The sequence below is a fragment of the Myotis myotis genome, unplaced genomic scaffold, assembly GCF_014108235.1.
Source record: "Myotis myotis isolate mMyoMyo1 unplaced genomic scaffold, mMyoMyo1.p scaffold_m19_p_2, whole genome shotgun sequence".
Classification (NCBI taxonomy): domain Eukaryota; kingdom Metazoa; phylum Chordata; class Mammalia; order Chiroptera; family Vespertilionidae; genus Myotis; species Myotis myotis.
The window spans coordinates 104,405,291-104,430,093 of record NW_023416324.1 but is presented as its reverse complement, the minus strand read 5'-3'; the positions used below and the strand labels follow the sequence as shown (position 1 = coordinate 104,430,093).

Genomic DNA, 24,803 nt, shown 5'->3' with positions numbered 1-24,803 from the left:
TGGGAATCAAACCATGACCCCTTGGCCCATAGGTCAATGCTCAACCATTGATCCACTCTGGCCAGGCAAAGATTGGAAATTTGACCCCCTGTCAGGGCACATACAAGAATGTATAAATAGGTGGAACAACAAATCAGTGTTTCTCTCTCTCTCTCTCTCTCTCTCTCTCTCTCTCTCTCTCTCTCTCTCTCTCTCTGCCTCTACCCCTACTCCACCTCTGTCTCTAAAAATCAATCAATCAATCAAATAATTTAAAAAATAAAAGACATTTCTCCAAAGAAAACATACAGATGGCCAATAGACATATGAAAAGATGCTTGACTTCACTAATCATCAGGGAAATACAAATCAAAACCACAGTGAGATACCACCTCACAGCAATCAGAATGGCTATTATCAAAAAGTCAACAAATGCCCAACTTTCTGAAATGTGATTTTACAGCTAATTTTCTACTTTTAGGATACTTTTTCCTAAAAGGATATAAACAAATAAACATGTGCTTGTGTGAGATAAAGAATGACACTATAGCTATCTGTTCTTAACATCACAACATTGCAAGGCTCCCAAATAAGGCAAAGAGGTATGTGCAGCATTCATGGATATCAATTAAGAATAACAAGCAAATATAAAACCACATGTTCACAGTATCTATATAACAAAGTGCTTTACAATTTTTAACAGTCTATATTTGCATTTATGAAGTGAATAAAGGCCTGGAAAAATCAAGACTTAAAAAATTAAGTCCAGTTAGGAAATATATATATGCCATATTTAACTATTTTATGAAGAAAATGGTACTTTCATTATTTTCCTGCTTATATAATGCAATAATGTACTTCTTTATTATATTTGGACTAGTGGCCCAGTGCATGAAATTTGTGCATGGGGGGAGGTGTACCTCAGCCCGGCCTGCACCCTCTTCAATCTGGGACCCCCTCGGCAGGTGTCCAGCTGCCTGTTTAGGCCTGATCCCTGAATCGGCAGTCAGACATCCCTCTCACAATCCAGGACTGCTGGCTCCTAACCGCTCACCTGCCTGATTGCCCCTAACCACTTCTTCCTGTCAGCCTGATTGCCCCCTAACTGCTTCCCTGCTGGCCTGATTGATGCCCATCTGCTCCCCTCCCAGCCTGATAGCCCCCAACTGCCCTCCCCTGCTGGCCTGATTGCCCCAAGGCATTTATTAGTATAGAAAATTTCACTAACCCTGCTTTACAATAAGGGCTTGACAACTGAATCATTGGGGACAGACACTAAGATTTCCTTTCTTTGAACAGTGGAGAGAATAATTATCTTGTCTTTAAGTTGCCCTGAACATCAAATGAGATAATGACTTAGAAAAGTATAAAAGCACCATATAAAGATAACTGTCTTTTTCATGTACTGAAAAGACAATAAAGTGGTAAAATGAAAAACACTATTTGTATTCTGCCCCTTCCTTCCTTTACAGCCTTTATTTAAACTTTGAAATTTATAAAAATTTCACTCCTATTTTCATTTCTTTACATTCAATATTATTTTGTATTAGTTTCAGGTTTTATTAGTTACAAAACAGTGGTTAGACAATCATATACTTTACAAAGTGTTCCCCGATATTTCCAGTACCTACCTGGCATCATACCATCATTACAACACTATTGACTATATTCCCTATTTAAGTGACAGTAGGTTTACAGGTTCCTTCCAATCTTCCTTTTGTGTTGCTCGCCCTTCCTTTTCTTTCTCACTTCTTCCCTCCTTTTCTTTTCTTTTCTTTTCTTTTCTTTTCCCTTCTTTCCTTTCCTTTCCTTTCCTTTCCTTTCCTTTCCTTTCCTTTCCTTTCCTTTCCTTTCCTTTTCTTTTCTTTTCTTTTCTTTTCTTTTCTTTTCTTTCTTTCTTTCTCTTCTCTTTTCTTTTCTTTCCTCTTCTCTTCTCTTCTCTTCTCTTCTTTCCTTTCTTTTTCCTTTCTTTTTTTCTTCTTTCTTTCTTTCTTTCTTTCTTTCTTTCTTTCTTTCTTTCTTTCTTTCTTTCTTTCTTTCTTTCAAGAGAAGTAAGCCTTTATTTCCTTGTTTCTCAAATAGAGCTGGCTGAGCTGGTTGTTTTTTGGTAATTAATCAAAGAGACCAAATCCCATATCCTCGTCCAACTCCTCCAACTCTTCCTTTGCTTCAACCTTGGCTGGGGCTGCAGCAGCAGCAGGAGCAGCAGTGGTGGTGGCGGCCACAAAAGCAGATGGATCAGCCAAGAAAGCCTTGACCTTTTCAGCAAGTGGGAAGGTGTAATCAGTCCCCACAGACAAAGCCAGAACTTGCTTGTACCATTGATGATAGAATGGGTTACTGATGCAACAGTTGGGTAACCAATCTGAAGGCATACACTGGCAACATTGTAGACACCCTCTAGGAAGTGGAAATGAAGTTTCCTCTGTGATGTCAAGCACTTCTGGTTTGTAGATGCCGCCATTGTCAAATACCTGCTGGATGATCAGCCCAAAGGAGAAGGGAGAGATGTTCAGCATGTTCAGCAGTGTGGCTGCACTGGCTCCCACTTTGTCTCCAGTCTTAATCAGCTGTACATCACTCAGGATTTCAGTGGTGCCCCTGGAGATGTTAGTGGTGATGCCTAAAGCCTGGAAGAAGGAGGTCTTCTCTGGCCCCAGACCAGTGTTCTGGGCTGGCACAGTGACTTCACATGGGGCAATGGCACCAACATGGGCAGCAGCTGGCACCTTATTGGCCAGCAGCATGTCCCTGATCTCAGTGAGGTCCTCCTTGGTGAACACAAAGCCCACATTCTCCCGGATATGCGGCAGCAGTTTCTCCAGAGCTGGGTTGTTTCCCAGATGTCCTCCGATGGCCTTGCGCATCATGGTGTTCTTGCCCATCAGCACCACAGCCTTCCCGCGGAGGGACTGCGGATCTGCTGCATACAGAAGTTGGATGATCTTAAGGAAGTAGTTGGACTTCCAGGTCACCCTATCATCCCTGGCATCACCGCGGTGGGTCAGGGATTGCCATGCAGGGTTTAAAGAGGATGTCACTCCCACGAGGACACCTGGCGAGAGGAAGCCCTCATTTTCTTTATATAGTATCTCAATTGGCCCTCAAAGGTCAGCGAAGGCACTGGGACACACTTAATCCACTTTACAGACCAGGAAACTGAGGCCAATTCCAGTTGGCTGTAGAACTTGACTCAATGCACAGGGAGCTGTCACAGCCGTGCTCTCTGCCCTTCCTAAGGGGCAGCCGCAGGGCAAACAAAACAAACCTCAAGCTTCCGAACCTCATTCTCAAGCACCTCTTCATCGCAGAAGCTCCACATTCTTTCCTCTCCCCCGCCCCCACCCCCATTCTTTACTGCCCCCCCTTTTGGGAAACAGGTGGTAGGCTTCACACTCACCACGTAGGCTTGCGCCACCGCCACCATGGGGCAGGGTGGGCGCAGGCTTACTTTTGGGCCAAGGCGGGATCAGGAGTCGCTGCCTGTCAAGTGCACAGGGTGCTGTGGCGAGGGAGGGTTTTCCGCGGGAGCTTCTCTTAACTGCAGCACTTGGGTACCTGGCAGTGTGGCACCCTCCACTGAGATGGCGCTGCCCCTCAACCCCCACCTCAGGGCTGCGGTCAGCCCAGCGTCCTTCCACCTTGTTCCCCACCAGGCCCACACACATCTTGGGGCCACTGCAGAACCTGGCTCTTCGCGGGCGAGGCAGATCCCCACCAGCCGGCCCGCTGCCTCTGCCTGAGCCCTTTCTGGTACAGCCGCCCCCCCTCCCCCCCCTTCAGCGCCGCTCTGCATCCCTTGGTCTGCCCGCCTCCTGGCCAGCAGCTTCACGGAAGCCATGGCGCTTGCCTAGGAGCCACCACTCAGGCAGCCCTGCAGCCGGGCCTCTCACAGCTGCTAGGTCTCCACCCTCACCTGGGTCACCTCCTTTCTTCCGCATTCGGCCTTCATCCATTCCTTTCCTGCAGTGCTTGCCCTCCAGGCCTGAAAGAAAAGGACCAGGACCAAGAAAGACAAAGCGCAAAGGAAATGAGTCTTGAACCCCCACATCCCATTCTCTGGATTTCCTCCCGCACCTCCTCTCTGTGTCACATCTTGAATGGGCACCCTGTGGCCCAACCACATGGCCTCCAGGCAGCCTGGTAGAGTCGGTCTCCCAAGCTGTGGATCTGTGGCTGGAGGCCCAGCCTGGGTCTCAGCAAACCCATGCCTGCTGGAGAGGGCTGTTGGAGGAGGACCAGAGCCAGTCTGTCATTAGCTCCCCAACTCCAAAGATGGCACCACAGGCTCCTGCCCCCCCCCCACTGTGGCCCCGCCCCCATACCCCACCACCTGCTAAGTGGTCCTGAGGGAGTCCCAGTTTAATTAGCATATTACTCTATTATATAGATACATTATTTCTGCCTATAATTTTAGCTTTATTCCTGTCTCCAGTTAGTACCATCTTATTTTTATATGTTCTTTTACTCCTTTTTCAACTACTTTATATAGTTGAAATAAATCTTTCATACTTTACATTACCCCTTAAAGACTTCTAAAATATTTTTTATGAAGAAAGTATGTGTATGCATGCATGCATGCATGTGTATATCATTTGGAAGGAGGATGGTGGTGACCAGCAAGTAAATAAAGAAATTTTTATAAAAACATATGGGCATATGTGGCCCTGCACCTATTACACACTGTACGTGAATGAACAAATGAAGGCATTCAGGAAGAAATAAGTTGTTAGATTTTATAGATATTAAAAAGATGTATTGAACACACATATTCATTAGGTTTATTGGATGTGCTTCTCACTTGTGGCAAGAAAAATGATAAGATGTGACTGCTGTTTTCAGAGGACTCATGTCCATGGGAAAGACAGAAGAGTATACAAGCTATCACCATTCCATGAGAAATTCTAGAAATACTTGTGCTTAGGCCTGAAGGAAGAAGAGGAACTCCAAGGAGAAAGGCTTCCTTTGTTATCAAGAAAGCAAAATCAAAAGCAGCAAGTGTAACTTAATGAAGCTTCAGAGAGCTTCATGGGAGGAATAGCTTCTGTTTATGATGTAAGAAAAGTTCTGGGTCTTAGATAAAGTGAGAGGTAGTGTGGCCAGAGGACCAGAAGTGCACATCCTGTTGGAGGGAGGGAGGAGGAGGACCATCGCTAAGGGCTTCATGTAAGGTGGGTGACCTAGGTAGGCATTTAACCCTCAGAGCAACCCTATGACAAGTGTTTGTTCAGGAGATAGTTACAGAGCCAGCACTATGCTGGGCACTGGGAGGACAGCAGCACACCAGTCAGCAAGTCCCTTCTGTCATGGGCTTCACTGAACTAGAAGAAATTGACAGACAGTAACTAAACAGACAAGCAAACACAAAGGTGTTTGGCAGGAGCCTGGGATGGGACATGAGGAAGTGATAGTTGAGCTGGGAGGTACTTGGAAGAAGGAGTCCAGTGCTGAAGAGATGTGCAGGCAGAACATTCCAGACTGACACAGAACCCTAAAATGGAAATTAATGTGGAGCCTTCAAGGAACAGAAGGAAGGAAGGTGTGTCTGGAGAAAGGTAGGCAAGGAGGAAGCAGGGAGGTGGGGAGGTCAGGGAGGAGTCAGGTCCGTTGGGCTGGAGTGGAGATTATGGCCCTCTCAGTGTGATGGGATGTGCTGGGACAATGTTCTGAGGAGGACTGGCGTCAAAGAAAAACAGTGCACAGTAGTCAGGGTGGTCATAAGCAATTTTAAGCAGTAAGTATTGCAATGGGGAAAAGAGACCTCAGTACATAACTGGACTCAATTCCAAGTACACGGACAAGAGGAGATTTATAGCCAAGGAGAGGGCAGAGCTCAGTGAATGAAAATGATTAGAGGAAATATGAGGGATGAGGACAGATTCTGGCTAAACTATCTCAATAGGATTCTTGCTGAAGGCAGGCCAGGGTGATCAGATATTGCTGGCAGAGAATTCAGGATAAACTAACTTAGGAGGATTTTTTAGTCTTGAGGACAAGGCCCAAGGACAGGGCCTAGTTACAAAAGGGCAGGAGCCTGACTGAAATTTGGTCAAGGAGAGATTGAATCTTTGTAAGATTAGCTGATTGTCTTGTTAAAAAGGTTCCTGGAGCTGTTGGTGGAAGTGGGTGCTCTCTGGAGGGCAAAAGTACAGACTGAGCAGCAGGGCGGGTGACAAGCAGCTGAGGTCCCTGAACCTAAAGAACAGGCCACCCGTCATGGAGATAGCTTGATGCCAAGTCTGTTTGGGAAGCTCTGAGTCTTTGTCATTGGAGCCTTTCCCCTGGGGGTCTGAGCAACGTGTCTTGTACGAGAACTCCAGCGAGAACAAGCACATGGAATGCTCTTTCAAGCAGCATTCAGACATTTGGGCACGGCAGAGGAAGTCTGTGAGGTCACCTTAGTGCACCCCCACCCTTCTGTGGGTCTTTAACATGTGGGGCCCAGGACAAGAGCTCAAATGACACCCACATAGCATGAGTCTAAATACTGAAGGTGAAAGTCAGGCTAGCAGAATGCTAAATACATATGTTCAGACTTCCATCTTGACAGATGTACCTGCATTATGACTGTATTATGACAGCTCCAATTTGGAATTCTTGAGACTCTAAGTTCAGTGGGATTGTGAGTCTCTGACCCTCAGCTGCCGACCACTCTGGCTCTATCTCAGACTTGGGGAAAGGCCCACCAGTCTCAGGAGCAGGTTCAGACCATTCATTAAGGGCAGAGCATACCAAAGTCTCACATATTGGGTTGTGGCCTGGATAAGAGGGTTGTAGGTTTGGGGTGGCCACACCTTCTTGGCCCTATACACACTCCACCCTGTGAGGAGGGGACCTCACTGGATAGGTGAATGGTTGGGTGTCTACAGCACAGGCCCTGGACAGGCAGACTTTTCCTCAGGTCTTAGGGTGGTGCTATTTGTCCAGGGCAGTGAGAGGTGAAGTGGGAAGCTACAGAGGACAGAAAGCAGACCAGAGCCCTAAGGAAAATTCTTAGAAAAAGCAACTCAAAACACAGCATTGCTATATTAGTTTCCGAAGCTGCTGTTACAAATCACCATAGATTTGGAACCATAAAACAGCAGAAATGTCTTGTCTCACGATTCTGGAGGCCCAATCTGAAATCAGTATCACGGGGCCAAAGTCAAGGTCTCAGCAGACTGCTCTTCCTCCGGTGGTTCAGAGGGGAATCAGTTCTTGGCTTCCTTCAGTTTCTGGTGGCTGCTAGCACCTCTTGTCTGTGGGCCCATCACTCCAGAGTTCAAGGCCAGCATCTCCACTCTGTGTGTTCAGATCTCCCTCTCCCTCTGTCTTACAAGGATCTACGCAATTGATTGAAAAACCCGGGATAATCTCCCGCCTCAAGACTTTTAATTTAATCACATCTGCAAAGCCCCTGCTTCCCTATCAGATAACATTTACAGGTTATAGAGATTAGGACCTGATACTTTGTGGGTCCTTGTTCAGCCTACTACAGCATTTTTATTGTCTGATAATCCAAGTTATAATATTTAGTCAAAAAAGGATCCAAAAAATAACACTTTTGAAGGAAAAGCAGACTTGCAGCATGGTTAATACGGAGACAATTATTTTCATCCCGTATGCTGTGAAGACCATCAGTGATGACAAAAGCTTTCTGTTTGGTCATCTTTTTCTATTTTTAGGGAGAAAAACAGATAGCAGGTGACTAAGAAAGAAAGGATTTCTAGCTAACTATTTTCTAATTTTGTTATTTTTATTTGGGATGGGGAGCTGGCAAACCACACCATGTTCTAAAGAAATTCTTTGAACATTTTTTTAAAAAGGTGAGTGTACACAAACAAGTAGGGCCCAATGACAATTTTTCCTGAGAATTTGACATAGGTGTCTTGAATTTAGTTCAACATTTCAATTAAACTAAAATACATTTATTGAAGACTGATGGCACTGGGCTTTAAAGGTGGAAAGATAAATTATATTTCGTAAATGTTGTCCAAGAGCTCACAATTTGGCATGTGAGGGTCACAGAAACAAACAATTGAGAGAATGAAAAACACAATGTGTTAAGTCCTGTGAAAGATGTATGCCTGAAGTGCTGGAGATAAGGGTCCAAAAGGAGGAAAAAGAGAACCTAGGAAAATACCTGACACTCAAGGAGCACTCAGTCATGTAAAGAATGGACCACTGCTCGCTCCTCCCTACCCACCCCAAGTTCTAACTAGCATCATCTGCTGCCATTTCCATGGCCCTGAATTTATTCTCCATGCAGGAAATTATGTCTTCTCTGCTGAAAATCTTCTATTGTTTCCTATCATATTGGGAATCATATTCCACTTATTTGCTCTGGCCTATAGGTGATATGATTTACCCCTGCATATTTTTTGATTGTTGCTTATATTTGCGTTTCTCCAGTCACACTGGCCTTTTTTTCCCCTTCCTGGAACCTCCACATCCATTCCTGCCTCTGGGCCTTTGCTCTTGTGTTTCTCTTGTTCTACCTTAGCTCCTTCTTCTCATCCAGTCTCTGCTCAGATGGACCTCTTGTAAAGGAAAAATTCTGACCCCATTTTAATGGTTTGTGTTTTTAATAACAAATATCAATTTCCAAAGTGATCACCTGTGTTTATTTTCTTCCTTTACAATTGAAATGCAATTTCCTGGAGGCAGGAAACTTGTTCGTCTTATTCAACAATTTCTCCCCATTGCTTGTCCCACAATAGATATAAATGTTAGCACCTGGCATGGTATGAAAAATGAACAGCAGCCCTAGTGTTCCAGGATTGGTGACATTTTTACCGGAGACATTAAGAGCAGGCCAAAGCTCACAACAGCGAAGCAGGAAGGGACTTCAGGGTCTCTCCAGATTCCTTGGTTAGTTCATAGTTAGAATTATAATATAGGAATAAAAATGAACTTAGAAAAATAGTGTTGCTTTAAAATGAGAGCAGTCCAAGAGATAAAACTGTGATAATTGTAATTGGTCATTTGAAAATCTCTCATTTTTCCTAGAGTCTTCTTATCTGTACTTCAACACTAAAAATATCTTTAATACTTTGCAACCAGAAAAGCTTACTACAAAGACATGTATTGCTTGCTTAAATATGCTCACTGGTTAGTATTTTGCATTTATCAATTTCTATGCAGTATTTTGTCTAGAAGCTTCATCTCTCCTTTGAACCTTTGCTTGAGCATCAAACTAGTGTATTTTATATGCCAGTTATATAAAGTGGAGGTTAAATTGAACAAGCTCCTTTGTGTAAAGGTCAAACTCTCTTTAAAAAGCTTCTGTCATTCAATTTGAAGCAGTAAACAAGGATGCTTAAGTTGAACAAATGGTCCTTAATTGCCAAGAGACTTGGACTAATTTAAAAACAAATGCCTAACTATCTACCACATCTAACCAAGGTGTTCCCAGGTGATCTACCTCATATAAGGACCATCTAAGCCAGCGGTTCTCAACCTGTGGATCGCAACCCCTTTGGGGGTCTCCTGTGACCACCGGAAAACACATATATAATTACATATTGTTTTTGTGATTAATCACTATGCTTTAATTATGTTCAATTTGTAACAATGAAAATACATCCTGCATATCAGATATTTACATTACGATTCATAAGAGTAGCAAAATTACAGTTATGAAGTAGCAACAAAAATAATTTTATGGTTTGGGGTCACCATAACATGAGGAACTGTATTAAAGGGTTGCAGCATTAGGAAGGTTGAGAACCACTGATCTAACCTTTCCTATTCCTCTCCACTCTGGCACAGTAAATACCTGATCTAAAAACTACTCCTGGCTCACACCCCTTTTCTCTGATTCTCCACTTAATCAGGCTTAATCATTATTCATTTGCTTAATTCAGGAAACATTTTAAACTGTTTTTCACTTAATCATTTTGACTAAAACTGCTACTAGACCAGTGGAGATTTTGAAGTCTGTTAAAACCATTAGAGCATAAAATGGTGAATTCTATTATCTAAATCAAATAGGGGGGTTGTTCACTGAAGCATTATTCACAGTGGCCAAGACATGGAAACAGCCAAAGTGTCCTGCAGTAGAGGACTGGATAAAGAAGATGTGGTATATATACACAATGGAGTACTACTCAGCCATAAGAAAGGATGATATATCGTAATTTGCAACAACATGGCTGGACCTTGAGAACATTATGCTAAGTGAAATAAGTCAGTCAGAAAAAGCTAAGAACCATATGATTTTATCATATATGAGGTATGAAACTCGTGCATACAAACAGCAGTGTGGTGGTTGCCATAGGAAAGTGGTGGGGGAGAAAGGGGGCCTTAATATAAGGCAACAGGAGATTTCATTTTGGGTTTTGGACACACTGTGCAATATACAGATCTTGTAACATAGAAACCCACATCTGAAACCTATGTGTTCATGTTGATCAGTGTCACCCCATTCAATTTAATTATAAATAAATAAATAAATAAATAAATAAATAAATAAATAAATAAATAAATAAATCAGATAGGGAGGAAGGATCGGGGCTTTGTTTTAATAGTGAGAGGCACAGGTGTGGGGTCTGAGAAGCTGGTGAGTGGGCAGTGATGGAGTTCTGGGTGAGAGTCAAGATTTCTGTCACTGTGGCTCAACTCCAAAGGGGATCTTAGAGACACCTGTGGGGGAAACAGTGTGTACAGGTAACCGTCATCTCTGATTAACACAGCCTGGGTACCTGATCAGGGAGCCATGTGCAGAGACTGTGAGAGTCTGTCTCCTCAGTCAAGGGGCACCATGAAGGATGCAGTTTTTCCAGAGTTTATAAAGAGGACAGTGGCATCAGCAGGTCTCTACCAGCTGAGTGGATGTCTGAGGACACAGCAAGCAAAGACAAACTAGGATATTGTTATGCACAGTGGTCGGCAAACTCATTAGTCAACAGAGCCAAATATCAACAGTATATAGGTAGGTACATTGTTATTAACTTAATTAGAGTACTCCTAAGGCTTAGGAAGAGCCACACTCAAGGGGCCAAAGAGCCGCATGTGGCTCGCGAGCCGCAGTTTGCCGACCACTGCTAACACAAACTTGAGAATTGGCATTTACCTGGGGGCACTAAAAATTCTGGACTTTCCAAAAATTACTTTGAATCTTCTATTCTGGTGCCCGGGACAGGGTTCAGTATTTAATTGCTGATAGCTACTATTATTACAATTAATCCTATTAGCTACTCACTACCTGCATCCACAGAATCATAAAGCCTGAAAGTCATCTGGTCAAAATTTCTGCCTTTAGAGGCTTAAAAGTGTCAGAAGATAGTCAAGCCGAACTTCTCACTTGCATTCATATTTAAAGAAGTATGAAGCAGAAAAAAAATAGCCTTCTCTCCACACTCAGGCTTTTATTCTTGAAATAATTAGGAATGCCATGGGAAACTGACATACACCAACTATTACGCACCAATGCCTTTGCAAATTATAAGCACATGCAATATCTTTAAGCAAATTACCCAATGTAGCCCCCACTCAGTGGTGCAGCCTGTTCCCTGGGCCATGGGCTGTATAAGAAGAGTGGGAGTTGAGTTTCAGCCCAAATCACCCTTCTAAACTGGCATAAATTAGCACAGCCCGTCCAGCAGCCCTACTGGAATGAGCTGAAGAACACTTGTTGGGAACAGGTAGAAGGCTTGCAAAGAGGTGCAATATATATATATATATTTTTTAATTTTGTAAGTACTGGGCTATATTTTAGGGAAGTTATATATTTACAGAAAAATTGAACAAGCAGTACAGCTGGTTCCCATTACATCTGCCCCACCCTACACACGCAATTTCCCTTATAATTAACATATTATATCATTTTGGTACATTTGTTACAACTAATGAACCAATATTGAAACATTATTACCTAAAGGCCATACTTTATTCAGATGTCCTTAGTTTTCACCTAGTGTCATTTTTCTGTCTCAGGATCCCACCCAGGAGGCCACATTACAGTTAGTTGTCCTGTCTCCTAGTTCCTCTTGACTGTGATAGTTTCTCGGACACCCTTGCTTTTGATGATGGACAATGTTGAGAACTGCTTAGATATATTATAAAATATCTCTCTACTGGAATTTGTCTGACTAAAAGTGGATTATTGGTTTGGGGGGTGAGAGAGATCACAGAGGTGAAGTGCCATTTTCACCACACTATATCAGGGATACAAACTACCCACATGATTTATGACTTGGTGTTGACCTCGGTCAGCTGCCTTAGTCAGTGTTTGCAAGTCCAGCTTCTCCACCATGAAGTCACTCTCCCAGCCCCTTCCACACTGCACTCTTTGGAAGGTGGTCACTGTGCAGCCCACGTGGTGGACAGTTTTGTTCCCCTTCCTTTTGATGGAGTATCTTCAGTACTTTTTTGAATTTCTTCTACAAGAAGAGATTTGTCTCTTCTCCCCCATCTAATTTATTCAGTTGTTTATTTCAGTATGGGCGCATGGCTATTTATTTTATACTTTGATTTATAACCCAATACTACTTAATATTTTTTCTCAAATTATTTCACCTTTGGCCATTGGGAACTCTTTCAGCTGGCTCCTGTGCCATCAATACACTCCCATCTACATCACACCACATCTACTTTTAATCCACAGCCAATTTGGAATCCTACTTCAGGTTCAGAACCCTAACCTATGACAGTTCAAAACAATATCTGATTACAAGTAATAATAATATAACATATATTACATGTATCTATGTATATAAAAGCCTAAGTGACCATTATGACTGAATGAGCTGAACAAACGGAATAACCAGAATGCTCCCTTGACCACTTGCTATGATGCTCACTGACTACCAGGGGGCAGACACTCAATGCAGGAGCTGCCCCCTGGTGGTCAGTGTGCTCCCACAGCCAACCTTCTGCGGCTGGCCAACCTCTTACAGTCCCTCCCCTCGTCCCTCCCCCTGGGCAGCAGGCCCCAATTGGCCCAGCCGAGATTGGCCCAGCCCCGGTCAGGACTGGGCGAGATGGCCCCAATTGGCCTGATCACACGCCAGGCCTAGGGACCCCACCCATGCATGAATTCATGCACTGGGCCTCTAGTGTATGTATAAATGACAAAATCCTATGATTTTATATAAAAATAGCAAATGGCAATGTTTTATAAATGGTATGGGTCAAATACATAAAAATTAGACTGGTGGAGAGGATGTGGAGAAAAGGGAACCCTCTTGACTGCTGGTGGGAATGCAGACTGGTGCAGCCACTGTGGAAAACAATATGGAGTTTCCTCAAAAAAATTAAAAATGAAACTTCTACTTGACCTAGTAATCCCACTTCTAGGAATATATCCCAAGAAATCAGAAACACCAATCAGAAAGAATATATGCACAGCTATATTCATAGCAGCACAATTTACAATAGCTAAGATTTGGAAACAGCCTGAGTGCCCATCAGCAGATGAGTGGATTAGAAAACTCTGGTAAATCTACACAATGGAATACTATGCTGCTGTAAAAAAGAAGGAATGCTTACCATTTGCAACAGCATGGATGGAACTGGAGAGCATTATGCTAAGCAAAATAAGCCAGTCAGAGAAAGGTAAATATCACATGATCTCACTCATTTGTGGAATATAATGAACATCATAAACTGATGAACAAAAATAGAGACAAAGAACATTGAACAGAATTTCAAACCTCAGTGGGAAGGCAGGGGAGGGCTGAAGAGGGGTAAGAGATCAACTAAATGACTTGTATGCATGCATATAAGCATAACCAATGGACACAGACACTAGGGGGTGAGGGTATGTGCTGGGTGGATGGGGGAGGCCAGGGGGAGGTCAATATGGGGAAAAGGAGACATATGTTCTACTATTTGTAATACTTTAAACAATAAAATAAATAAACAAATAAATAAAATAATTAGACTGGCATAAATTTTGCTAAAGTGATATACCATTTATCATAGGGATTAAATGTGCTGCCTCTGGGTACAGACCCAATGCATGGAAACCTCAGCTCTAACACTTTCTAGCCATGTGACCTTAATTGAGTTTATTAATATCTTTTTGTTCTCCATTGTGAAATGGGAGTTGTGGTACAATGGGAAATAGATATATAGCCATATGTCACATAATGCTCTTGTCAGCACAGGCCACATTTATGAAATAATTGTACCATAAGGGTAAAATGGAGCTGGAAAATCTCTATCACCTAGTGATGTAGCCATTGTAAAGTCAGAGTGCAGCACATCACTCACATGTGTGGTGATGCTGCTATAAACACACCTGCAGCTGCCAGTTGGATAAAAGCATAGACATACAATTATGTGCACTACATAATGATGATGATGATAGTAAAAGACTACATTACTGGTTTATGTACCTAGTATACTATATGTTTATTTTGTTATTTTAGAGGGTATTTTTCTCTTATAGAAAAAAGTTTGATGTGAAACAACACGCTGTGTTACACTGGCAGCAGCCTCATGCATCTCATGTTGACCTCCTCTCTTGTTGCATAATTTTCTCCTGTGCTTGATTTAATCTTGTGTTTTGTAAATGTAGTGTAGCCCAAGTGCACAGTGTTTATGAGTCTACAGTCATGAATAGTAATGTCCTGCCCTTCACACTCGCTCACCACTTGCTGACTCCCCAGAGCAACTTCCAGTACTGCAAGCTCCATTCTTGTTAAGTGCCCTGTACAGGAGCACCATATTTTACCTTTTATACTGTATTTTTACTGTACTTTTTATGTTTAGGTATGTTTAGATACACAAATACTTGCTATTGTGTTACAATTGCCTACAGTTTTCTGTACAGTAACATGCTGTGCAGCCTAGGAGTAATAGTAGCTAGACCATCCAGGTTTGTGTAATGTGCACTGTATGATTTCCACATGAGGATGAAATCACCAAACAATTTCTTAGAATCTATCCCTGTCACTAAGGGGCACATGACTGTAATTGGTTTTTGTCCTGGGTTTCTGGCGCAGAACTCCTAAAACTCTTAGAACTTTCAGAGTGATAGGAGTGTCTTCAATTATTCATAACAAGCTCCTTTCAACTATGCCTGAGTTTACGCTTAAGAGGTGACTCTGGTGGTCCTCTAGATAGCTTCAGGGTGGGGGCTGGTTGCCAGAAAGAGCCAGACAGGATTAGAAGCTTGGGAACTTTCAGCTCTACTCTCAACCTTGAGGACGGGGAGAGGGGCTGGAGATTAAGTTTAGTTTCCAGTGGCTAATGGTTGAATTAATCATACCTATGTAATAGAGCTTCCAAAAATCTCTAAACAATGGGTTTCAAAGAACTTCCAGGCCGGTGAACATATCAAGGTACTGGAAAGGTAGTGTATCTAGAGAGGGCTTGGAAACTCTATGGCTCCTCACCCTCTCCCTATATATCTGTTCCGTTTGGCTGTTTCTAAATGGTATCATTTGTACTAAACGGGTACCAGTAAGTAAAGAGTTTTCCTGCATTCTGGGAGCCATTCTAGCAAATTACTGAACTGAGAGTGGATTGTGGGACACTGATTATAGCTGGTAAGTCAGAACTGCAAGTGGCCCTGGACTTGAGACTGGACTCTAAATAGGGACCGGTTTGAGGGAGTGAGCCCTGTAATGTGTGGGGTGTGATGCTAACTCCAGGAAGATAGTGTCAAAATTTAATTGAATTTTTGAACACCAAGTTGGTGTCTGGAAAATTGGAGAATTATTGGTGCTGTAAAATACCCCAAGAGTCATATTATTATTTAGCTAATAATAACACTAACAGTTCAGTTGAGAAAACAGATCCACTCTAGGTATTTCAAGCTGAAAGCATGTAATAATATTTGGAAGATTACAAAACTGTTGGGAATGCTGGGGAGCTAAGCCAAGAGGGTAGCCACTAGATTTTACAACTTTGCCCCTGAGAGTAGGGGAATTTCAGATCCCACTCAGTGGGGAGGGGCTGTGGGAAACTTTCCTGCTATCCCAGCTTAGGAAACTGGGTTTCACAGGCCACTGAAAGAGTAATTTCTACTGCAGCCCACATGTCTGCCTCTGCAGCAGAAACAGAATGGGCTCTGACTCCCTCCTGCCTCCCAAATCTAATTACTCTAGCGCTAGAGCATGACACTAGAAGGCAAAAGGTAGTTGCATGAGAACCCAGGTAGTAACGGAGTAAGGACATGCAGTTCTTGGTCTTCCAACACCTATGACAAAGGGAAAAGCACAACAAAGCATGGGAGTTAGTGCTAATCATTTAAGAATTATTTAGCCGAAACCGGTTTGGCTTAGTGGATAGAGCGTCGGCCTGCGGACTGAAAGGTCCCGGGTTCAATTCCGGTCAAGGGCATGTACCTGGGTTGCGGGCACATCCCCAGTAGGAGGTGCGCAGGAGGCGGCTGATCGATGTTTCTCTCTCATCGATGTTTCTAACTCTCTATCTCTCTCCCTTCCTCTCTGTAAAAAATCAATAAAATATATTTTTTTAAAAAAGAATTATTTAAAAAACCCAGCATATTATCTCATAGGGTTTAGTGAGAACTAAATGAGAAATGCATGTACAGTGTTTAGATAGTGTAAGTATTCATGATTAGGATGATGATGGTGGTGGTGATTCCTAGAATGTGCAGGAGACCAACAATAATCTGTTTTGCTCTATACTTTCCCCACACTTTCAGATTTTCTACAGTAAAATTTTATTATATATTTAGAAGAAAATAAACTAAATGCCAACATAAATGTTAGAAAATTGTGTTTTCTATAGGTACATATAAAATATCAATGTAGGAAAGCATATTAGAAGAAATTGCAATATTAACTCATAAGCAAAATACGTTTTCTACACAAACCAAATACATAGATGTTTATCCTGTATGTGTTCGAAATTCTAGGTTGATAGGTGTCATCAGCGCTGACCTCCCAGCTTTACAATTCCTGAGAGTTTTAAACTCTCTTTGATAGCGTTCTTATTTTAGGTATTGAGTAAATTCTGAATCAAGTTTTTATTTCTGTGACTCAAACTTAATTATTCTACCTGCTGTCTTCCAAAAATAAAATAAAAATGCTTCCAATTCCTATGAGAGCATCCTGGTAAAAATTGGAAAAGTCAAATGACTAACAGGGAGAACATTAAATACACCTGGAACATAATGAATAATACAACTATTAAAAGAGCTAATTTTTCAGTGAACCAAGGGACACAATTTGAGTTAAAAGACCAATTCAAATACTGGGACAGAAAATGTTGTTTTCATGATGAAATGATGTAAAAGACCTAGAAAACATCATAGTTTCAGAACAAATCTTAAAATGCTACATACTGCCTTGACATTTTTAATGTTGCATGAAATCTACTGCATTATTATTGCCACAAATCTTTAGTAATATGAAATACTGTAACTTGATATTTTAATCAAAGAATGTTATTAAAATGACTATTTGAGTTTTGCTCTACTTTGTGTATTAAAACAATTATTTCAAATACACTGATTATGATGGTCATAATAAATGAAAAATAATTTATTTAGAGAGTGAGTAATCACATTCTTAATGTTCCCTACCCCCTACCTCAGAGCTGATTACTACTTTACAAAGCAGATGGGATTAGCAGCCTGGCTCAGAAGTATTGGCCCATTATCATATTAGCCCTTGGCTCAGGAATGGATTAGTGAGCTGATTCACTATCCATCCTCAGTGTGCAGAGCACAGAACTGTAGTGTGTTTGTCTTTTACAGGTGTCACCTACCGTAGTCATATATTTTGAATATCATGAGAAGTAAGAACAAATAGAAGAGAGAGTGCTCATTCTTCAACCTTCTCACTATTGGTTAAAAAGTACCTCAGAAATTTAGATAAAAATTGAAAGAGGGAGTAAGTGCTTACTTTCACAGAACTATTTTGAGCATGTTCTGTGTCTGTTCAACTTTTATTGGACATCTACCTACACTGGAATATAAGTTCTAAGAGTTCAGGATTTTACCTAGTTTACCTTGGAATCAAAATGCTGAGAATTGTGCCAGGCATGTAGTATATGCTCAGCAAACATCTGTTCAGTGAATAAATGAACACTTGAAATAATGTAGTGTATAATGGCAAAGAAAATATTGTTCTTACCTTTCGGGAACTTCTAGGCTAGGAGAGAAACAGACACATAAACAAATAGATATAAGGTAGTATGTGACGGATTATTATAATACAGGTACAAGAAATAATTTGAGACAGGGAGAAACTAAATTTGGTGTTAGGAGGAGTTTGGGGGTTGGGTTAGGGACAGAGGAATCTTCCCAGAGATGGGATGCATAGATTTTAAAGAATTGTTAGTAACTCAACATGCCAAATCTAAGGTTCCAGAAAAAGAACACAACATATATGTAAAGGTATGGATTCCTGGAAGAGCCTTGACTATTAAAAATGTCACAAGGGAAGTTGTTTGCATGAACCACAAAAGTCTGAGATTTCAGGGTTATGATTTTCAAAAAAAGAAAAACACTTGGGAAAGATCAGGTAATTTGAGAGTAGAATCTAAAAGTGGCACATTAAAACCACTGTTGAAGAAACTAAGGCTTAGAGAAACTAAGTAACTTGCTGGATGTTACACAAGTAGCTAACGGAAGAGAAGGATTTGAACTCATTCTCTTACTCTAGAACCCATAATCCTACACACTAACACTGTACTGTTGGCAGTATCTGTGAGGCATCCACTCAGTTTATTCCTTCCTTGAATTATTATACCTGATAAATCAATTAGTTATTCAAAGCCTTATTTGGTGACCATGAAATCTGACAAAATGGAAGCCTATGGTTAGAATGCTTTTACAGAATCCCTCTTTCCCTTCAGCTTTCCTCAGCTTCATTGCTTCATCCATTCAGTTGGCAGTTCTTAGCTCGTATATATGCCAGACACTGTGCCAAGTATTGTTTTATAAGACTGCTTGCCTTGGACTTTATTAGATACACAGTGAGGGAAGTCTTAATTTCTAACTTTAATTTCCCAGGCTCAGTGGAGTGTTAATATAATTAATGCAAATACAATTTTACAAATATTTATAATTTTAAATCTAGGATTCCAGGGGCTGAACAAAATATCACCTGAGTAATTCCGAGTTTCCCCAAGGGCAGGAATGCTTTAATTTGAGGCATAAGCTTTACTCATTTTTAAGATTTTAGGTAGTTGGTTCTCAAAAGTCATTCCAGTGATTCCTTTTTCTTTGGGGAATGGGGAGAAAATAGTTTACTTTCATTTATTTTTATGAACGGGACAAGAATTGTGGCTCTCACATGTATTAATGTTGATTTTGTCAGGGATTGCATTCTACATCCTAGTGAATAGACCCTTCCTTCTACCCAAAGCAAGTGTGTGATTTTGAGTGTGCCACTTATTGTCATTTGTTAAGTAGATCCGATTGGGTTGTAACTGAATTGAATTGATGTATTTTGATCAAAATAGATGTGAAAACAGTATTTATAATCTGATAATATTTATTATGACTTAGCAACAGTAAGTTGGGATTTCATTTTTAGCCATCTAGAGGGGAGAGGAGAGGAAAGAGCATTATGTTACCTGACTTTAGCTTACCTCCCAACTCTCACCTCTGTGACCTTGACCACATTTCTGAATGGGGTGTGGTGGTTAGGTCCACTGTCCACACGATGCTTGTGCACACTAAACTCTTGATCCATTGGTTGGATAAAAGCATACATGAATTAATGAATGGATGTAGAATAATTTTCTAGTATTTATGTTTATTGGACATTGGTTTATTGCTGAGAGGGGTTAAGGAGTTTTTCTATCTGGTAAAATAAATAGATCAAAGATGTGGTTTTTGAGAATATGTTATTTCTGAGCTGGGTGGGTATGTGTTTATACTAGCTGTGTGTTAACTTACTCTTTATGTGTTTTTGAACATGTTAAATATTACATCATAAATTTATAAATAAATAATCACAACCCACTAAAATAGATTCAGGTGTCTTAGAGACTGAAATCCTTCGATGAGAAGAAATAACAGGAGAAAAGGATACCAGAACGCTCATTTTGATGGCACCTGTAGCATATGCTACATTAGCTTCCCAGGACTCAGCCTGTTGGAGGCTGTCCACAGATATGGCACAGCCTTTGTCCCTCTGCTCTCCTGGTCCACTGCCCAGGAGCAGAGGCTGCAGCAAAGGCAAGAGGGTATTTGGCTGGACAGCTCCCTGCTCTGGTGCATCCCTTGGAGAAGTGAGGCTACTTTTGGGCATGTCACATGAGGGCTGGGGCCTCTGGCTCTCAGTATGTCATTGTTCTGCAGTAGTGACAGCTACCATCATGGTTCTGTATGCTTTTCTATTAAATTAGCTAAGATTTTAACTAGTGCTCAGAGGTAGCTAGCTAAGTGTTGAGCGAATGAAAATAGGGAAAGCAATAAAATTGTAAAGAAACATGAACAATTGAAAGTTTTGAGTAGATGGATTCTCCTCTCTGTTTCCACCAGACAATTGCTTACTCCTTTGGCTCCAATTGGTCCTCCTCCCAGAGTGCCTATTTGCAATAATCTCTCCAGTGGTCAGCATGTCTGTAAATCACTGTGGATCTGCAGCTGTGGATCCTGGGCTTTACAAATGGAGGACCAAAAGGAGACCATATGTCCTCTTTCCTTTCTTCATCTGAATTGTAAACTCTTTAAGAAGGCTTCCTACAGCCTGGTCACCATTAGCCTGCCCTCTCCTCTCCCAAGATCCCTTCCAAAATCCCCTTTGTGCTTATTGTGAGTAGGAGACACATGAATTATAGGTAGTAGGGACGGTGTTTCTTCATTTCCTTTTATATTATAGTAAAATATACGTAACATAAAATTTGCCATTTAAACATTTTAAAGTGTACAGTTCAGTGGTATTATTTGCATTGCCAGTGTTGTGCAACCATTGTCATCGTATACTTTGAAAATGTTTTCAACATACCAAATAGAAACTTTGTAACCATTAAGCAATAACTGTTCCAAGTCCCCTTAATGTCTAACCTACTTTCTGTCTCTATTAACTTGCCTATTGTAGATATTTCATGTAAGTGGAATCATACAATGCTTATTCTTTGGTGTCAGGCTTATTTCACTTACATTTTTTCAAGGTTTTCTATGTTGTAGCAAGTGTCAGAACTTTACTTTGTTTTTTTGTTAATCCTCATCCAAGAATATTTTTCCATTGATTTTTAGATGGAGGGAGGGAGGGAGGGAGGGAGGAAGGGAGAGAAAGTGAGAGCGAGAGCGAGAGAGAGAGAAACATTAATGTGAGAGAGATGCATCAATTAGTTGCCTCCCGCCCTCCACCCCTGCAGCCTGCAATTGAGCTTGCAACAGAGATACGAGCCCTTGACCAGAATTAGACCCTGGACACTGCAGTCGATGCTCTAACCATTTAGCAAACTGGCTAGGGCAGACCTTCACTTTTTTATTTTATTTTTGTAAGGAATAGATCTTTATTTAACCCATAAAGATGCCATAGTTTTTTGGGCTGCCTGGTCCCAGGTTGATGTTGGCTAGAATTAAAGGTGCAGTTTCAGATGCATCACCTTTTGTAGTTTTATGTTTACTAACATAAATTTAACTTATTTTTATTTTTAAATTTTGTTTTATTGCTTAAAATATTACAAAGGGGATTACATATGTCGCCTTTTTTTTTCACCCCTTGACCTTCCCCTAGCCTCTCCTACCCCCAAGTGTCTTGTGTCCATTGGTTAAGCTTATATGCATGCACACAAGTCCTTTAGTTGATCTCTTATCCCCCCACCCAACCCTCCCCAGCCTTCCTGCTGTAGTTTGACAGTCTGTTTGATGCTGCTCTGCCTATGTCTCTATTTTTGTTCATCAGTTTATAATGGTCTTTATTATCCATAAATGAGTGAGATCATGTGGTATTTTTCTTTCATTGACTGGCTTATTTCACTTAGCATAATGCTGTCCAGTTCCATCCATGCTGCTGCAAATGGTGAGAATTCCTTCTTTTTTACAGCAGCATAGTATTCCATTGTGTAGATGTACCACAGTTTTCTAATCCATTCATCTGTTCTTGGGCACTTAGGTTGTTTCCAAATCTTAGCTAAGGTAAATTGTGCTGCTATGAAAAATAGGGATGCATATATCCTTTCTGATTGGTGTTTATGGTTTCTTGGGATATAGTCCTAGAAGTGGGATCACTGGGTCAAATGGGAGTTCCATTTTTAATGTTTTGAGGACACTCCATACTGTCTTCCACAGTGGCTGCACCAGTCTGCATTCCCACCAGCAGTGCAGGAGGGTTCCTTTTTCTCCACATCCTCTCCAGCACTTGTAGTTTGTTGATTTGTTGATGATAGCCATTCTGACAGGTGTGAGATGGTACCTCATTTTTGTTTTGATTTGCATCTCTCAGATGATTAGTGACTTTGAGCATGTTTTCATATGTCTCTTGGCTTTCTGAATGTCCTCTTTTGAAAAGTGTCTATTTAGGTCCATTGCCCATTTTTTGATTGGATTGTTTATCTTCCTTTGGTTAAGTTGTGTGAGTTCCCTATAAATGTTGGAGATTAAACCCTTATCAGTGATAACATTGGCAAATATGTTCTCCCATGCTTTCTTGTTGTTTTGTTGATGGTGTCTTTTGCTGTGCAGAAGCTTTTTATTTTGATGTAGTCCCATTTGTTTATTTTCTCTTTAGTTTCCAATGCCCTAGAAGTTGTATCTGAGAATAAATTGCTTCGGCATATGTCTGAGGTTTTGTTGCCTTTGGATTCCTCTAGTATCTTTATGGTTTCCTGTCTTACATTTAAGTCCTCTATCCATTATGAGTTTATTTTTACGTGTGGTGTAAGTTGGTGGTCTAGTTTCATTTTTTTTTTTTTGCATGTATCTGTCCAATTTTCCCAACACCATGTATTGAAGAGATTGTCTTGACTCCATTGTATGTTCTTGCCTCTTTTGTCAAATATTAATTGAGCATAGTGGTTCGGGTCGAATTCTGGGCTATGTATTCTATTCCGTTCATCTATATGTCTGTTCTTGTGCCAGTACCAGGCAGTTTTGAGAACAGTGGCTTTGTAATACAGCTTGATATCTGGTATTGAGATCCCACTTACTTTATTTTTCTTTCTCAGGATCACTGCAGCTATTCGGGGTCTTTTTTAATTCCAGATGAATTTTTGGAGAGTTCGTACTAGGTCTGTGAAATATGACGTTAGTATTTTAATTGGGAGTGCATTGAATCTATAGATTGCTTTGGATAGTATGGACATTTTAATGATGTTGATTCTACCAATCCATGAACACAGTATGTTCTTCCATCTGTTTATGTCTTCCTCTATCTCTTTTTTCAAGGTCCTGTAGTTTTCTGAGTAGAGGTCTTTTACCTCTTTAGTTAAGTTTATTGCTAGGTAGCTTAATGTTTTTTGGTGTGATGGTAAATGGGATTGCTTTTCTAGTCTCTCTTTCTATAAGTTCACTATTGGTGTATAGAAATGCCTTAGATTCCTTGGCGTTAATTTTGTATCCTGCTACATTGCCGAATTCATTTATTAAGTCTATTAGTTTTTTGATGGGGCATTTAGGGTTTTTATGTACAATATCGTGTCATCTGAAAATAAGGACAGTTTTACTTTTTCTTTTCCAATTTTGATGCCTTTTTTTCTTCTTTTTGTCTAATTGCAATGGCTAATACTTCTAGTACTATGTCAAACAGGAGAGGTGAGAGTGGGCATTCCTGTCTTGTTCCTGTTCTTAGGGGAAATGGTTTTAGTTTTTGCCCTTGAATATGATGTTGGCTGTGGGTTTGTCACATATGGCTTTTATTATGTTGAGGTATGATCCTTCTATCCCACTTTTCTGAGAGTTTTTATCAAAAATATGTTGGATTTTGTTAAATGCTTTTTCTGTATCAATTGATATGACTATGTGGTTTTTATCTCTCAATTTGTTTATGTGATGTATCACGTTTATTGATTTGCGGATATTGTACCATCCTTGCATCCCTGGAATAAATCCTACTTGGTCATGTTGTATGAGCTTTCTGATATACTGCTGGATCCTATTTGCTAGGATTTTGTTGAGGATTTTGGCATCTATGTTCATGAGGGATATTGGCCTGTAATTCTCCTTCATTGTGTTGTCTTTTCTGGTTTTGGTAAAAGGATAATGCTGGCTTCATAGAATGATCTTGGAAGTGTTCCTATCTATTGAATTTTTTGGAACAGTCTAAGGAGGATAGGTTTTAGTTCTTCCTTGAATGTTTGGTAAAACTCCCCTGTGAAGCTGTCTGGCCCCAGGCTGTTTGTTTGCTGGAAGCTTTTTGATGACTGCTTCAATCTCTTCCATACTTATTGGGCTAGCGGGATTTTTAGATTCTTCCTGATTGAGTTTTGGAATGTTGTATTTTTATAGGAATATGTCCATTTCCTCCAGGTTGTCCAGTTTGCTGGAATAGAGTTGTTCATAGTATTTTTTAAAAAATCCTTGGTATTTCTTTGGGGTCTGTTGTTATTTTGCCTCTTTCATTTCTTATTTTGTTTATTTAGGTCCTCTCTCTTTGTTTTTTGGTAAGCCTGGCTAGAGGTTCATCAATATTTATTTATTTATTTATTTATTTATTTATTTATTTATTTTTAAATCCTTATTGTTCAGATTATTACAGTTGTTCCTCTTTTTTCCCCCCATAGCTTACCTCCACCTGGTTCCCACACCACCCTCTGCCCTTACCCCCCTCCCCACTGTCCTCAACCATAGGTGTACAATTTTTGTCCAGTCTCTTCCCGCACCTGCACACCCCATTCCCCATGAGAATTGTCAGTCCATTCCCTTTCTATGTCCCTGATTCTATTATATTCACCAGTTTATTCTGTTCATCAGATTTTTTATTCACTTGATTTTTAGATTCACTTGTTGATAGATATGTATTTGT

General features: G+C 40.8%; 2 protein-coding genes across 2 annotated transcripts in view; one reads left to right on the top strand and one right to left on the bottom strand.

Annotated features, from left to right (window-relative positions):
- SLC9A9 (solute carrier family 9 member A9) overlaps positions 1-24,803 on the top strand; it is a 504,811-nt gene that overhangs the window by 54,695 nt on the left and 425,313 nt on the right. The gene's annotated exons all lie outside the window — the stretch shown is intronic.
- On the bottom strand, positions 2,067-20,141 carry LOC118677541 (60S acidic ribosomal protein P0-like). Its single transcript, XM_036352714.1, is given in 7 exon segments — positions 2,067-2,299; positions 2,302-2,396; positions 2,398-3,034; positions 3,896-3,964; positions 7,296-7,383; positions 18,015-18,032; positions 19,923-20,141. Coding segments are annotated over 7 exon segments (1,335 nt in total). The 3' UTR covers positions 2,067-2,090.